This window comes from Eutrigla gurnardus (assembly GCF_963514095.1).
Source record: "Eutrigla gurnardus genome assembly, chromosome: 23".
NCBI lineage: Eukaryota > Metazoa > Chordata > Actinopteri > Perciformes > Triglidae > Eutrigla > Eutrigla gurnardus.
In genome coordinates, this window is record NC_139934.1 from 405,704 (window position 1) to 422,610 (window position 16,907).

Consider the following 16,907-nt stretch of genomic DNA (forward strand, 5'->3'; position numbering starts at 1 on the left):
GAAGTAGAAAACAAGGAAACAAACACTCGTCTGTGTAAACCAGATTATAGACCCGTCCTGTGTGGATTCAAAACATCACTTCACTCAAGCTTTTGTTTCATTGAATCTGACATTTCCTTCTCACTGTTATTTCAGTTATCAGCTTTATTTAATAGAAGGAATAAAAATAAAAATAATAATATGAATTATTCCTCGGGATCGCATCACTGTCTTGGTTGAGCGCCACACGGCTGCCTCTTCCCTCAAATCTGATCTCAGTAAGTAAGTGAGTATGAAAATCAGTTTAATTTGAGTCAGCCTTCGTCCCAGATGCCTCTATGCAGCTCGAACCAGGGGGAGGAATCAATCACCACATCTATAAAGATCGTTGAGGGCGATAGCGGAATAACTTCCATCCCTCCTATTTAAATATAAAACGGGTTTCGGGCGGCGCTTGGCTTTTCGTGGAATACGAACTTCTCACGCGAGCTCATCCAGCGTTTAAAAAGGTTATCTTCGGACACCAATAGCTTAAAAAGATAGGTTTCACTCCATAAAAGGAGTGGAATACATATTCAAACATCTTTACTTTCAATACTGGTAATAAAGCAAAAACAAGACAAATAAGATGCACATAGATGAATAAAACGCATATTTTTAGCAAAATACAATGTAATTCCAACTGTGATCACACAGGTCAACCTCACTGACCACATGGTGAAGGGAGCATTGCTCCTGTGTCGCCATCTGCAGGACATCTAAGGTAATTGCGATTGGATCCCAGTCAGACAGGGTATATTCACAACCATACATTGTCCTGCCAGTATACTGTCCTGCTTTTTTATACTGAAAGAAAAAACCTCGTTTGTTTTTGATCTCTGGTCAGTTTGTGCAATAAAAATGTAATATGTCACAATCTGGATCTGGATGAGCTTTATCCAAACTTGATTGAAAGAAAAAACTGCCCGCCAAAATACAGCAAACCACATTTTAATATTTATTATGAATATCATGCAGTGGCAGTCGGCCTGGAGGTGACGTCAGGGTGGATATCAATATCTGATAATCATTTAGAAGCCATTCATGATGATATTAGACAAGCATTCTGGCTTCATCCAGGGAGGAGGTGATGATGGTCTCAGCCAGTCGGTGGGCGAGGAGACCAAGATCACCGCCGTCGGTCTGATCTCGTCTTCTATCACTCAAGACACAGTCCACAATGTCACGTGAAAGAGCCTCCGCGAAAACCTCGGTCCGAGGTCCGACCTCGAAACAGTCCCTCGCCAGATCGTTCGTGGACAGCGAGTGCATCAGGTGCTCTATCAGCTGGGCCTGGGGGTCAATGGCGGCGGCGTCCAGGTCACCCATCTTGTCCTTCGGAGTCGGCGGAGGAGGCGAGGGCGGGTAAACCTTCGCCAAGCCTCCTTTGAGCTTTCTGGCGAAGCTGTCCCTACTCCTCTCGAGCTCGGGGAGGAGAGGCGTGGTCGGAGGGGGGTCCGGGTAGTCCAGGGATCCCACGACGGGGAGCCCCGACTGGGACAGGGACGGGCCACGGGGCTGGGCATCTGGATCCGTCTCTGTGGATCTTTCTCTTTCAGACTCTTCCACAAAGGGCAGACCCCCTTCCGTCTTTACGACAGCTGAACTCTGGGAACCCTCTTGATGACCTTGACCTCTACACGCTTCCCCCAGAGCAACCTCGACCACCGCCTTGGCGAACTCCTCGGCGAACTCCTCCGCTAACTCCTCCGTTAACATCTCCTGGTTCTGATTAAGTCCGGACGCCCGGCTGTCCACACCAGATCCCACTGCCTCCCTTTGGTTTATAAATGATCGGATTATGTTCTCAGACATGTTTTGGGCAAACTCCTCAAGAACCCCGAGGTTTAGGCCGCTCTGCTTGAGGCCTTCCTGAATGTGTTCTTGCCCCCTCGGATCCGCACTCGCCTCCTGCATCCGATCCTGTGAAGATAAAAGCAACGATTAAGTGAATGAAATGTTGGTGATGGCGAGTCAAAAAGATGGTTTGAACCGCTGCCTCGTTCCTATAATTAGCTCATTATTTTTGCTGCGTTTTTATGACAATATTGCTTGCCAGCGTATTGACTTTGAAACCCGACAGGACATAAAAATTCCCCCTAATTGGTGCAGCGTTCCCTTTTTAAAACAAAATGATTATAAAAGTGCTGACCCAGAAAGACAAAAAAAATAACGGCATACAAATCAGAAACATGCAGTAACAACAAAAGAATACAATTCAAACAACAGAGGGATCATCAGAAAACAAAATAATAATATACAGGAGGATAGATTACATTTAAATTATTTCTGCTGGCCACCAGGGGGCGACTCCTCTCTGGTTGTATAGAAGTCTATGAGAAAATGGTCCTACTTCTCTCTGCTGGCCACCAGGGGGCGACTCCTCTCTGGTCGTATAGAAGTCTATGAGAAAATGGTCCTACTTCTCTCTGCTGGCCACCAGGGGGCGACTCCTCTCTGGTTGTATAGAAGTCTATGAGAAAATGGTCCTACTTCTCTCTGCTGGCCACCAGGGGGCGACTCCTCTCTGGTTGTATAGAAGTCTATGAGAAAATGGTCCTACTTCTCTCTGCTGGCCACCAGGGGGCGACTCCTCTCTGGTTGTATAGAAGTCTATGAGAAAATGGTCCTACTTCTCTCTGCTGGTCACCAGGGGGCGACTCCTCTCTGGTTGTATAGAAGTCTATGAGAAAATGGTCCTACTTCTCTCTGCTGGCCACCAGGGGGCGACTCCTCTCTGGTTGTATAGAAGTCTATGAGAAAATGGTCCTACTTCTCTCTTGATGTATTATCTCAGTAAACATTGTAAACATGAGTTTATGGTCTCAATCTCTAGTTTCAAGTCTTCTTCAATCCAGCATGATGTTCATTTAGTACATTATGGTCCATTTAGACATTTAGAGTCCAACGTATATGTGTATTTATATATATATGTATATATATACATGTGTATATATAAGAAACAGCAAAAGAGAAAGTAATGAGACCGTGGTGTCACTAGGGGAAGAGAACTCTGAACAGAAAGTCCCCTTTGAAGCCTCGGATGGAAAGTGAGATGGAGACCTCGACCGCAGCCTGTCACCATGTGAGCTGTCAGCCGGCCAGGATGTGACATCCAGGAAGTACTTGGCGTCCACAGCGACAACCTGAATCTCCTCTTTTTTCTTTTTTTTGCAACTGCAAAAGCATCTGCAGTCAGTGGAGATAAAGAGCTGCATTTGATCATCATGTGTTCATGCTGAGAAAACAGAAATGTGTTGTGTTGTTTATCTCCGCCAGCATCTGTATCCATTTCAACACAGTGGAGAAAGAAGCTTTGGACCACTTTAAAAGCTATTTCCAGTCTAAAAAGCATGTTGGAGTAAAAGGCTATCAATTTAATGTGACATGGAGATTTCCAGCCCCCTGTTGCTTGCCCAGATTCAGACAATCTGAGCCGAAGTGTCTCTGATGGTTCAATAGTTCTGGAAGAGTTCGACCTTTTGGCATATTCTGGTATTAGATTGATCTCACATAGGTTTCTCGTGGCTGCAGCATTCGATAGCAGACGCTGGCTAACCTCATGGCACTTGCAAACCATATTTCTGTTGTTGACATTAAAAATAAATAAATACATTTAAATTATTAAAGAAATGTGAATTAAAAATACATATTTTCTTTAAAATTTGAAAAACATATAGAAAGAACAACAATTAAAATAAATAAATAAATACATTTAAATACATTTGAAAAATAATAACATTTTTAACTAAAAATTAATAAAAACATTTATCTAAAATTTAAAAAAAATATAGATAAAAGTTTATTCATTAAAAAAAATAAAAAAATAAGAATAAATGAAAAAATGTATAAATGAAAAAAAGAAAATAGAAAACCTACTGAAAAGGTGTATTTATATCACAGTTGTTCAGCAGGCAAGGTTTGTAGTTTTATGTTTCCTGAGACACCGCCCTGAACACAACAGCCTAAATTGAACTGTATGCTATCACTGCTGTTTAAAGGATATTGCATTTAATTTAATTTAATCAAAACAATGTAATCTTTCACTTTTCCCAGAATAATTTAAATGGCTATCTTGGTTACGTTTAAAAACAAAAATGTTGTGCTAATCGAGGCTTCAAAGCACAAAAACAAACAGACGTGTACGTCAGAACATAATCTGTTAGACGGCCTGAGTTCAATTTGGACGAAGCCCAGAGAGGAGGAGGAGAACAGATGTGGAAGAAGTTACAGCTAGAACAAAGAATGTTCCCTCTTGGCAGCGCGGCTCGGACATCCTGAAGGGCAAAGTGATGCTGGCTCGAGGATGCTACTTCCTTCCTGTGTTGTGTCTCCTCTAACATCCAGACAAAGTGATGCTGGGTCGAGGATGCTACTTCCTTTCTGTGTTGTGTCTCCTCTAACATCCAGGCAAAGTGATGCTGGCTCGAGGATGCTACTTCCTTTCTGTGTTGTGTCTCCTCTAACATCCAGACAAAGTGATGCTGGGTCGAGGATGCTACTTCCTTCCTGTGGTGGTGTGTCTCCTCTAACATCCAGACAAAGTGATGCTGGGTCGAGGATGCTACTTCCTTCCTGTGTTGTGTCTCCTCTAACATCCAGACAAAGTGATGCTGGGTCGAGGATGCTACTTCCTTCCTGTGGTGGTGTGTCTCCTCTAACATCCAGACAAAGTGATGCTGGCTCGAGGATGCTACTTCCTTCCTGTGTTGTGTCTCCTCTAACATCCAGACAAAGTGATGCTGGCTCGAGGATGCTACTTCCTTCCTGTGTTGTGTCTCCTCTAACATCCAGACAAAGTGATGCTGGCTCGAGGATGCTACTTCCTTTCTGTGTTGTGTCTCCTCTAACATCCAGACAAAGTGATGCTGGGTCGAGGATGCTACTTCCTTTCTGTGTTGTGTCTCCTCTAACATCCAGACAAAGTGATGCTGGGTCGAGGATGCTACTTCCTTCCTGTGTTGTGTCTCCTCTAACATCCAGACAAAGTGATGCTGGCTCGAGGATGCTACTTCCTTCCTGTGGTGTTGTGTCTCCTCTAACATCCAGACAAAGTGATGCTGGTGGGTTGTTGTGTCTCCTCTAACAAGCAGACAAAGTGGCGATAATAACAACCAGCGGAGCCTCGGTGCAGAATAGTGCAAACATTATTTTGCTTATTGTGGGTTTCATCTGCGCCAATTTCGGCACTTCTAGTGAAATCCCAAAAGACATCTTTCTGCACTTTTGCTGTATCTTCACACAGTTTTATTTTTAAATGAACTTTTATAAGATAAGAAAAACCTTATCACACCTGAATTCAGTCAAAGCCAAAAAAGGTTGCATAAATGTACCACGAAATGTGAAACAAGATACAGGATGGCGGCGCCGGATGGTGGCGGAGGCCTGGAGACCAACTCACCAGTTAGTGATGGTTCGTCGTTTGGTGTCTCCGCTGCAAATGAGATCACACGGAAATGATTCGACAGATGAATTCATGAGTTTCACTTCCTGTGTGTGTGTGTGAGGGGGGGGGGTCATCATTCTGCCTGTTTTTCTTCTCTTCTTTAGGAGATAAAAGCATCGCAGATTCACAACCGATATTATTCAATACTCATTTTTATTTTTGTGGTTTTGCTCCACTTTAATGACAACCAAACAATTTAGAAAATGCCACAAACAAAGATCATGCGTGTGGAATTTATTTTTTTCTGTGTTGCATTATGGTAATTATAAACAACCCCGCCCACCCAAAAAACACCCCACCCACCCAACGCTGCTTCCTTGGCTTCAGAGTTGTGAGCAGGAAGAAGAAATGTGGACGGAGATTCTGTCGTGTGAAAGCGTTTGTGTTGGACGAGGCCGGCGGGTCGGCTTTGTGTCGTTTAGGGCTTTTTTTCTTTTCTAAGGTACAAAGAGGATAATAAATAAATACTTGAAAGTTTATTTGACCATCTAGCAGGACTGAGCGTCTTTATTTGTGTTTAGAATCTCCTCTAACTGCTAGCAGCTGGATGCTTGTTAACTGCCAGCTTCCCTTGGTGTCCATCATGAACCCTCACAAACATGATGCAATCACCCGCTATTATCCACACTGTTGCCGTGGCAACTCGGTGTTGTTCAGCCTGCAGTATAGGCCCTCTGGAGTCTTTGTCAGCTTCAGTTCAGGAAATACACTCTCTCTCTCTCTCTCTCTCTCTCTCTCTCTCTCTCTCTCTCTCTCTCTCTCTCTCTCTCTCTCTCTCTCTCTCTGTGTGTGTGTGTGTGTGTGTGTGTGTGTGTGTGTGTGTGTGTGTGTGTGTGTGTGTGTGTTGTTTAAACAGAGTTGTGTTTGAGCACGTGCAATAATGTGTCACGTGCATGTGTGAGAATAACCTCGTTATGAATCCCGACTAGCGTGTCTTTAACTGCTGTTTGTTGTGTTTGAATGAGCTCCTCCTCCAGGGTTCGCTGGGTTTTAAACGCAAATGAAGCGCGCTAGGTGGGCGGGGCTTCTCTAGAAACTCACCATTCTTCTTTGTTTTTGCTTAACTTTTCCAAATCCAGATAATGTAATAATAATGTAATAAAATTATATTATTATTATTATTAATATATTATATTATTAAAATCTTTATTTAAAGCACTACTGCGTTTGTAATTAATAATAATAATAAAAAAAACTACCGGGCGGAGCCGCGACATGAAACCAGCGCTCCCTTCCCTGACGACCGCATCCCTAGCGACCTCCTGATTGGTCCGCGCTGCTCAAATTGTAACCAATGAGAACGCGGCGCAGCAGATTCGGATCCGCAGCTGAAGCTCTGTTTGTTTGAGCGCAGAAGCGACACCGCGAACCGGAGGAGCATTACGTTAACCGGGCTGAGGTCGGTGTGTAGTCGGTGCCGAACGGACTCGAACCCGCGGCAGATTTGAGACAAGGTAAGATACAAGTATAACAACGATGTACAGCTCGATGTTTCCGGTGTCGCGTGCGGGTGAAAGACGAGGACGAGCTGTTTTGGCTAACGTCACTCGGGTTTGCTGCATGTCGTCATAAAGCAGGCTAAAATCAAACGTACCTATAATGTATCATATGTTTAAAACCGATATAATAAACTATAGGCGTGTGTTTGTTTGTGTGCATGGAGCAGGTTGGAGGTTGTTTGTGTGGGAGAATTAAAGGAGTCCGCCATGCCTCTAACGAGGGGGAAGAAACCCGCAGTCACCGCCGGGAGCAGGCCGGCCAGCAGGCTGCAGGCGACCGAGAACCAGGTAGGGAGGCCGGTCCCGGGCCGGACCCCGGTTCCTCTGTCTTACATGGCCGAGGAGATGAACCATGCAGGCACCTGTTACCCGGATGTTGCGTCTCAAAAAGGTTTTCCTGTTATGTGTTGCAGGAGGAAGGCCCCCATGTGAAGAGGTCCTCCTCTCCCCCCAATGGAGCCCCCAAGAAGAGGACCGCCTTCATCGACATCACTAATGTGAGTCAGACCTGAATGCTGGACCCCTCTGGGGTCCACACATGGACCCCCACTAGAGCCCCCTCTACGAGGGCTCGTACTACAGAGCACGAGTCCACCAAACCGGACCTTGGGGGGTCAAGCGTGCTTGGACTTTATCCACCGCCGCTCCTCTGACGACCAAATATGGTCACTTCCTTTCACTGGTTGCAGAGACGGTCACCATGACTACGTCCATTCTTATGTATTATGGAAATAATTAAGTCACAAAGTTTATTTATCACAAGTAACATCATCCTGATATTTCATATCAGAAATGCTCCCACCTCCCAAAATCAACGTTTCTGCTGGTCTGGTTGGTCACGATGACCCCCAGGCCCCTGACCTGAGGACTGAGGAAGACCTGCTTCGAGACCAGCAAAGACTGGTGCAGCTCTGGAACCAGTTTGAGAGCCGGTTTCTTTTGGTTCAGGATCTGGGCACCGGGCTCTGAACTGGCTTTAGTGGGAAAGGGGTATTGGGGTTCTCCAGGACCAGGACCAAGCAGGATGGAGCAGCATTTAGTTTCTACGCTCCCGTGGATTAAAACCATCAGTTCACAGCCGCGTTCCCGTTGCTTGGTTTAAATGCTCATGTCTATGAATCTCACTCCACTGTCTCCGCAGGCTCACAAGGTTCAGATCTGCCTCCCGGGCAGGAAGAAGGAGGCGGCCAAGAAGCAGGCGAGGAAAGCCAGCGCCCCCTCCGTGTCTGCAAAGAACCACGCCAACCTGAAAAAGTAGACATTTAAATTTGTTGCTCTTCCTCCCCTAGCAACGCCCCCGGCAACGCAACTCTGTTTAATCTGCCTCTTCTCGCCTCGCAGGTCTTCTTCGTCTGTGAGCTCGGAGGGGACGCCCGCCGAGGAAGAGGAGGCGAGGAAGGAGGAACAGCAGGCGAGGAAGGATGCAGGGGAGGCGAGGAAGGAGGAACAGGAGGCGAGGAAGGAAGAACAGGAGGTGAGGAAGGATGCAGCGGCTCCAGTTGAGGAGCTGATGGCTGCTGCTGCGCCCCCTGCTGCCTGCGAGGTGCCGGCACACCTCCAGAAACAAGAGGTGAGAGCAGATTCAGAGCTGCTGCTGACCTCTGACCTCCACCTGGGTCGTCCTCACCCTTCCTCATCCCTGCAGGTGCCCGAGGAGTTTGACATCGACTCGGAGAACTCTGAGGACTGCTACATGTGTCCCGAGTACGCCAAGGACATCTTCGACTACCTGAAGAGGAGGGAGGAGAAGTTCCTGCTCTGTAACTACATGTCCCAGCAGCCCAGCCTCAACTCGGAGATGAGGGCCATCCTCGTCGACTGGCTGGTGGAGGTGCAGGTAAGAAACACAGCAGATCAACTTCCTCTGCCTCGTTTAGAATCAACCAATCAGAGAGGAGCACTGCCTCGTTAGACAGTTCACAGTTAACAAGCCTTAGCTGTCTGTCTGTGTCTCTGTCTGTCTGTCTGCGTCTCTGTCTGTCTGTCTGCATCTCTGTCTGTGTCTCTGTCTGCGTCTCTGTCTGTCTGTCTGCATCTCTGTCTGTGTCTCTGTCTGTCTGTCTGCATCTCTGTCTGTGTCTCTGTCTGTCTGTCTGCATCTCTGTCTGTCTGCATCTCTGTCTGCGTCTCTGTCTGTCTGTCTGCATCTCTGTCTGTGTCTCTGTCTGTCTGCATCTCTGTCTGTGTCTCTGTCTGTCTGCATCTCTGTCTGTGTCTCTGTCTGTCTGTCTGCGTCTCTGTCTGTCTGCATCTCTGTCTGTGTCTCTGTCTGCGTCTCTGTCTGTCTGTCTGCATCTCTGTCTGTGTCTCTGTCTGTCTGTCTGCGTCTCTGTCTGTCTGCATCTCTGTCTGTGTCTCTGTCTGCGTCTCTGTCTGTCTGTCTGTGTCTCTGTCTGTCTGTCTGCGTCTCTGTCTGTGTCTCTGTCTGCGTCTCTGTCTGTCTGTCTGCATCTCTGTCTGTGTCTCTGTCTGTCTGTCTGCGTCTCTGTTTGTCTGCATCTCTGTCTGTGTCTCTGTCTGTCTGTCTGTCTGTCTCTGTCTGTCTGCATCTCTGTCTGTGTCTCTGTCTGTCTGTCTGTGTCTCTGTCTGTCTGCGTCTCTGTCTGTCTGCATCTCTGTCTGTCTGTCTCTGTCTGTCTGCATCTCTGTCTGTGTCTCTGTCTGCGTCTCTGTCTGTCTGTCTGTGTCTCTGTCTGTCTGTCTGCGTCTCTGTTTGTCTGCATCTCTGTCTGTGTCTCTGTCTGTCTGTCTGTGTCTCTGTCTGTCTGCGTCTCTGTCTGTCTGCATCTCTGTCTGTGTGTCTGTCTGTCTGTCTGTCTCTGTCTGTCTGCATCTCTGTCTGTGTCTCTGTCTGTCTGTCTGTCTGTCTGTCTCTGTCTGTCTGCATCTCTGTCTGTGTCTCTGTCTGTCTGTCTGTGTCTCTGTCTGTCTGTCTGCATCTCTGTCTGTCTGCATCTCTGTCTGTCTGTGTCTCTGTCTGTCTGTCTACGTCTCTGTCCGTCTATCTGTGTGTCTGTCTGTCTGTCTGTGTCTGCCTGCCTGTCTGTCTGTGTCTTGGCCTGTCTCTCTGTCTGTCTGTCTCTGTCTTGGCCTGTCTGTCTCTGTCTGTCTGTCTGTCTACCTGCCTGCCTGTCTGTCTGTGTCTTGGCCTGTCTGCCTGTCTGTCTGTGTCTTGGCCTGTCTGTCTCTGTCTTGGCCTGTCTGTCTGTCTGCCTTCCTGCCTGTCTGTCCATCCATGCGTGCCGTTGACTGGATCCCGTTGTGGTCTCAGGAGAACTTTGAGCTGTACCATGAGACCCTGTACCTGGCGGTGAAGCTGACGGACCACTACCTGTCCCGGACTCCGGTCCACCGGGAGCTGCTGCAGCTGGTCGGGTCCACCACCATGCTCATCGCCTCCAAGTTCGAGGTGAGTTCCAGGGGAGCATGCAGGCTGCTTCCAGGGGCTCAACGTGGTTTTTGTCCCCGAAAGGCCATTTGTACCCCCTAATATCAGGATCAGCCCCAGAATCAGAAAGTAGACCGCCATCATTCATTCTGAACCAACCCTGCGTTTATCTGGCGATCCCGCAGGAGCGCAGTCCGCCCTGCGTGGACGACTTCCTGTACATCTGTGACGACGCCTACAAGCGTGAGGAGATCATCTCCATGGAGGCCAACATCCTGCAGGCGCTGTCCTTCGACATCAACATCCCCATCCCCTACCGCTTCCTCCGCCGCTACGCCAAGGTGAGTGGCCCTGCTCCTAGCTCCACCTCCTCGCGGCCTCTGGTCTGCCTGGGCTCACCGTGTGTGTGTGTGTGTGTGTGTGTGTGTGTGTGTGTGTGTGTGCAGTGTGTGAGCGCCGGCATGGACGTGCTGACTCTGGCCCGGTTCTACTGTGAGATGAGTCTCATGGAGGTGGATCTGGTGTCGGAGCGGGGCTCGCTGCTCGCCGCCGCCTGCCTGCTGATGGCGCTGCTCACCAAAGACCTGGGAGGATGGGTACGTTGCCTCTAGCACCATGTCATGACACGATCATCTGAGCCGAAACCATGGCGATATCATCCGGAATATACTTAGACATCTATATTTGTATTTACTTATTTTGAGTAATAAAAATGTTTTTATATGAATAGCACCCGCTGCCAGCAATGAGATTAAAGTGCTTTACATAAAACATTAAAAAAACATTTAAACAAGCAATAAAATGAATAATAATATAAAGATTTGTGTCGTAGTAAAAACGACTTTGATTTATCCGGACAGAAAGCGACTCCCAACAGAAACATTTAAACGGCTGCTTTTTTTAATGGCGGCTCCTTCTCCATGTAAATATGTCTCTGTGTGGTTGTGCTGCAGTCTCCCATCCTGCAGTTCCACACCGGCTACCAGACGGCGGATCTGGCGCCCGTCGTCAGGAAGCTCCACGCGATGCTGTCGGCGCGGCCGGACGACAAACTCAAAGCCATCAGGAACAAATACGCACACAAGTGAGTGTAACGACGCCGACACGTTCACGACCACGTGGACGAGCGCTTCACGTCATCAAACCTCCCGTCTTTCTCTCTCAGGGTGTTCTTTGAGGTCGCCTCGCTGCCGCTGGTTGCCGTGGAGATTTTGGATGAAGCTTTATCTCAGTGAGACGTCGCCTCGTCCCTCAACAGTCAAATCTTGCCAGTCCAAGCTGAGTGGAAATATGTCAACGTTTCCCCTCAGACCTGTATATAACTTGTTAATATGTTTAATATTTATACGTGTCGTCCAGCCTGACTTTTATATATAATGTTGGAAATAAATTCCAGTTTCCGATGGAAAACAGTTCTTATGTGGGCTTTTTGTTGTGAAGACAATATCGTGTTAATAATGGGCTTTTTAAGTGTTTGACAGGTTTATTTTCAGCATTGATTTTATACATTTTCATAGGAAATTGAAAAAGGGAAAAAAAACCTCATTCATTAGTAATCTGTAAGCAGTGTGAGTGTGTGTATAATAAAAAAAAAAGTTGGTTGAATGCTTATGTTTTACTGATGAATTACGCTTAAAAGTCCATATGTTTTCATACCTGGTTTGTGTTGCGTACGTTGTACAGTTTTTATCATGTTGACGGCACTATGCTAATTATTTGTATAAAAGACGACCGGATGATGCTCTATTTTTAAACGGCTCTCCTGCGTACTCTTAAAATAAAGTTGTTTTTCATGTCTTTCATAACATTGCTGTTGTTTTTATTTAAATTAATCATGAATTATATTTTCTGGACGTGTAGTGACGGCGTACGGCCACTAGAGGTCAGTAACGCACCACGTTGCATTCTGAGGCAGCTCTTCTCCCCAGAGCTATTTCAGTCCACGCCGCCGGACTAACATTCAACGGCCTTCATGTCCTCGTCCTGCTGTCTGGAAACACTGGCAGACAGATGTATTAGATCTCCTAAAGGTTTAGCAGGGACTCGGACGCTAATCTAACTTTGTGATTGCTTCCATCACTACATCTGTTCCTCTGAAAATACGGCTGGAGTTGTTCAACTGCTGGCCACCAGGGGGAGACTCCTCTCTGGTTGTATAGAAGTCTATGAGAAAATGGTCCTACTTCTCTCTGCTGGCCACCAGGGGGCGACTCCTCTCTGGTTGTATAGAAGTCTATGAGAAAATGGTCCTAAATCTCTCTGCTGGCCACCAGGGGGCGACTCCTCTCTAGTTGTATAGAAGTCTATGAGAAAATGGTCCTAAATCTCTCTGCTGGCCACCAGGGGGCGACTCCTCTCTGGTTGTATAGAAGTCTATGAGAAAATGGTCCTATTTCTCTCTGCTGGCCACCAGGGGGCGACTCCTCTCTGGTCGTATAGAAGTCTATGAGAAAATGATCCTACTTCTCTCTGCTGGCCACCAGGGGGCGACTCCTCTCTGGTTGTATAGAAGTCTATGAGAAAATGGTCCTACTTCTCTCTGCTGGCCACCAGGGGGCGACTCCTCTCTGGTTGTATAGAAGTCTATGAGAAAATGGTCCTACTTCTCTCTGCTGGCCACCAGGGGGCGACTCCTCTCTGGTCGTATAGAAGTCTATGAGAAAATGGTCCTACTTCTCTCTGCTGGCCACCAGGGGGCGACTCCTCTCTGGTCGTATAGAAGTCTATGAGAAAATGGTCCTACTTCTCTCTGCTGGCCACCAGGGGGCGACTCCTCTCTGGTCGTATAGAAGTCTATGAGAAAATGGTCCTACTTCTCTCTGCTGGCCACCAGGGGGCGACTCCTCTCTGGTCGTATAGAAGTCTATGAGAAAATGGTCCTACTTCTCTCTGCTGGTTTATTTGATTCATTTTAAATGTTTGCTTGTCTCGACTGAAGCTCTGTTGGAAAAGAGATTTTCTAATCCCACTGGGACTTCCCTGGTTAAATAAAGATATATTTATCATAATATATTTTTAGAATAAATTGACTGGTCACCACCACATTGTCTGTTTTCCTCTGTAAAACTCTAAAGTGTGTTTTCAGGAAGGTAATGGTAACTAGAGGCTTCAAACTGGCATTAATATTATAATAATAAACCTTCTATCCTTGTCTGCACAGTAGATATAAACGGGGGTCATCTTTAAGTTTTGGGGTTTGAAGCCAAACTTTAATCATAGAAACTGTCTCATAGAAAATCCTTGGTTGCAATCACCGGTGTTGCAGTTGGCTGACTCCTGATCTGATCTGAAGAGATTTGTACGGATCAATAAGATGACTGCCCCCCCCCCCCCAGATTCTTAAATCCTCTCGTTCTCCAGAAACCTGCTGTGGTTAAGTGGCAGAGAGAGGGAGGTGGAGGTGTGGAGATTGATTTTGTGTCCTCACACTTTTCTCTTACATTTTACATTCATTTTCATGTTTTCTTGCATTGCATCATGGTCCTCAGCCTCAGAATGATGCATGATTCTCACACAGCAGCATTTCTCACTCCTAAAGTGTCATTTAAATGATTTTATTTGGTGCAAAACAAAATGCAGATGCCAGTTATCTAAATGTACATATAACACATGGGCCCGGCTGGCAGCTTTACAGGTTCTTCTTCTTGAAGAAGCTCCGTCAAGGTCACCTTGGGAAAAAGAGTCGAGTTCAAACGCACAGCGAGCATCCGGAAGACGTCGCCCTCTTCACTTCCCTTTTTTAAAGGCCGACGGCAGAAACAGATTACAGATGAGGATAAAGGAGAACGAGTCGTAAACATTCAGCGTATGGATCCCTTCCAATTCAATCCAGCAGCTATCATCTCACACAAAGACTCCCGGGCCCATTCTTACTGTTATTCACTCAATCAATTAGAGTGATTGATTGGAATGCATTGTGTGTGTGTGTGTGTGTTCCTCAGATCCCAATAACTCAGTCTGATTAAAGTGCTGGCGGAGAGAGATAGTGCCCATTCCATCTCAACTGGTGCTGCCAAGCTGAATATGAGGTATTGATCAGCAGGTTGCCTGGGAAACCGTTGCCACATGATATATATATATATATATATATATATATATATATGTTTATATGTATTTATATTTATATTTATTTGTATTTTATTATATTAATATATATTTAAAAAGTCACCACCGCACAACTCTACCCGCACGCCGCCGGCACCACGCCCCCCCCCACGCGCTCACTACGCAAATTACCTCACGGCCCCGCCCCCTCCCGGTAAACCGGTGCGATTCGTCACGAGAAGCAGCAAACCAACTCAGCAAAAGAGTGAACTGCGGGAACAACCATCAGGTACAGTTTCTACGTTATCTTCGCTCCGAGTTTGACGTCAGCAGCTAACGCTGACGTCAAATGAATGTGTCTAGCTCGTTGCTAACCTAGCTTGGCGACGCCCCCCCACGCGTAATTACGACTTGAGTGCAATTTCCGGCCTCTCGTATTTACCGTAACCCGTACCACGATGAAGCAGCGTAATGCACAGACGGGACTGACGTGGACTATGAAATATCGATTTATAAAAAAGTTGATTAGCTAGACGTAGTGGGCAACAGAGTGGCCGTTGCTATGCAACTATGAAGCTAACATGCTAACGTTCACATCGTGTGGCCAAAGTGAAATGTTTGGGGTTATTTCGGATTAACTAGCAGTTAGCACTAGCAGAGCCAAAGCTCAGTATACCGGTAATATATTATTATTTCATAAAATAATATGTATCTCAATTTATAATATAGTCCAGAGACCAGAGACTGTCTGTGGTCCCCCAGAGGTCTAGATAGTAGCCCACATGAGTCCAGAGACCAGACCAGACTATGTGGAGGAACCAGAGACTGTCTGTGGTCCCCCAGAGGTCTAGATAGTAGCCCACATGAGTCCAGAGACCAGACTATGTGGAGGAACCAGAGACTGTCTGTGGTCCCCCAGAGGTCTAGATAGTAGCCCACATGAGTCCAGAGACCAGACCAGACTATGTGGAGGAACCAGAGACTGTCTGTGGTCCCCCAGAGGTCTAGATAGTAGCCCACATGAGTCCAGAGACCAGACTATGTGGAGGAACCAGAGACTGTCTGTGGTCCAAACAACAAGGTCTCTGCTGTATTTATGTCTAGATGACCTTATTTGGAGTGTTGATGGAGCAGCTACAATGTTAGCGTAGCCTAGCACCATCAACCAGACTCCATTCAGAAAACCAGCGTTTTAACAGTAGTTATCTTGTGGTCTTGCAGACAGACCTAACAAAGCATGACTTTGCACCTTTTTTTTTTTTAGAAATAGTCATCACTATGTAGTTTTTTCGGCATAATTTCTATCCATTTATTGCAATTAAATCACAGCAAAATAGTTAGATTTGCGCTCATGCTGCTGTAGTAAACCAGCCGATGTGTGTCTAGCTATTGAGAGTTATTCATTGATCCTTGGCTCAAACAAAAGGAGGTGAACCCTAACCCAAGGAGTAACTCCAGTGCAGTGTGTGAGGACTTTCTGCTGTTTTTTTGTTTTGAAGCCTTTGAGGAGCACACTGGGACCAGGGAGACCTGGAAGGACTGGTTATACTGGGACAGGGGGGCCACGTGGACGGGCTCTGACTTTCCACAGAGAATGGCATTCCTCAGGGCTAAAAAGATGGAACCAGGCTGGTGAGTCGACACTCTTTAGTGGATGTGACTCGCTCTGTGATGGTTTGTTTCTGCTGTAATATGTTTGTTTATAATGTTTACCTGTTTGTGGTCTCTGCTGAGGGGATGTTGATACTGAGGTGTCATGCTACGTCATTTATCTGGTGAATATTGCTTGTTGCACCCGCCGTGGTGTTCATATGGTTTTGTATGTGTTGTTCTGCATTTGCATTCTGCATCCAGTGTTTTGTCTCCGTTAAGGTTAACTCTAGTGAGGCTTCACTGACGAGGGTGTGAACTTGTTTGACCAGGAGCATCTGTAGAGAAAGCAACGGCAGTTAGGGGGGTGCAAGCAGATCAATAAGAGCTGTGAGGCGGGGGTTTGTCCCCAAGTGCATTTCAGCGGCTGCCATGCAGCAGAACTGATCCTCTGCAAAGCCCTCACAACTCCATGGAGCCCACATTGCCACTAATTGCACTCCATGAATATATATGATCTAATTTTTGGTAAAAATTAAAAAGCAATTTCACAGGGAAGCAGACAGAAGGGTCTACTGTGTGTGATTGAAGGACAAACGGGTTAAGAATGAGGATCGACAGCAAGACAGGAGACATTAAGGGACAACATAATCATAAATATCAGTCCAAAGTGAATTCATTATCGAGCTCGCTGTCGTGATAAAGTGAACAATAGAGCCTGACATCTTTAAATTAATTAATCATTTTATTTATGCAGGGCTTCGTTGTTTTTCAGTAAGAAGTCGTTTCACTTTTAAACCATCAGCACGAAGGCTGCATTGTGGGTAATGGTACCAGGTTTTGACTAGAAAGGATAATTGGTGTGTTTTTAAAAGTTGTGTTTTTTGGGCGTTAATGTTGCGTTACACTCCCGTCCTGACTG

General features: G+C 46.4%; 2 protein-coding genes across 3 annotated transcripts; one reads left to right on the forward strand and one right to left on the reverse strand.

Annotated features, from left to right (window-relative positions):
• Positions 1-217: 217 nt before the first annotated feature.
• Positions 218-5,433, reverse strand: LOC311009202 (uncharacterized protein). The gene is made up of 2 exons (XM_084003227.1): positions 5,352-5,433; positions 218-1,941 (listed from the first exon to the last, which is right to left on the reverse strand). Exon 2 carries the CDS (start codon positions 1,933-1,935, stop codon positions 1,072-1,074), a length of 864 nt encoding a protein of 287 aa, XP_083859353.1. The 5' UTR covers positions 1,936-1,941; positions 5,352-5,433; the 3' UTR covers positions 218-1,071.
• A 1,337-nt stretch (positions 5,434-6,770) lies between these two features.
• ccnb3 (cyclin B3) lies at positions 6,771-12,156 on the forward strand. 2 transcript variants are annotated; one of them, XM_084002948.1, is made up of 11 exons: positions 6,771-6,918; positions 7,131-7,251; positions 7,377-7,460; positions 8,105-8,217; positions 8,305-8,533; positions 8,609-8,800; positions 10,235-10,372; positions 10,537-10,692; positions 10,798-10,947; positions 11,305-11,435; positions 11,517-12,156. In XM_084002948.1, the coding sequence occupies exons 2-11, from the start codon at positions 7,171-7,173 to the stop codon at positions 11,584-11,586; spliced, it is 1,344 nt and encodes a 447-aa protein (XP_083859074.1). In that variant the 5' UTR covers positions 6,771-6,918; positions 7,131-7,170; the 3' UTR covers positions 11,587-12,156. The 2 variants fall into 2 exon arrangements, with proteins under 2 accessions (XP_083859074.1, XP_083859075.1); XM_084002949.1 differs by having other exon boundaries at positions 6,802-6,918; positions 7,128-7,251.
• The last annotated feature ends 4,751 nt before the right edge of the window (positions 12,157-16,907 follow it).

Coding starts and splice junctions, on each gene's coding strand:
- ccnb3 (XM_084002948.1), top strand. CDS start 7,171: ATGCCTCTAACGAGGGGGAAGAAACCCGCAGTCACCGCCGGGAGCAGG. Junction 8,534..8,608: donor CACACCTCCAGAAACAAGAG/GTGAGAGCAGAT, acceptor TCATCCCTGCAG/GTGCCCGAGGAGTTTGACAT. Junction 10,373..10,536: donor TCATCGCCTCCAAGTTCGAG/GTGAGTTCCAGG, acceptor GCGATCCCGCAG/GAGCGCAGTCCGCCCTGCGT.
- LOC311009202 (XM_084003227.1), bottom strand. CDS start 1,935: ATGCAGGAGGCGAGTGCGGATCCGAGGGGGCAAGAACACATTCAGGAA.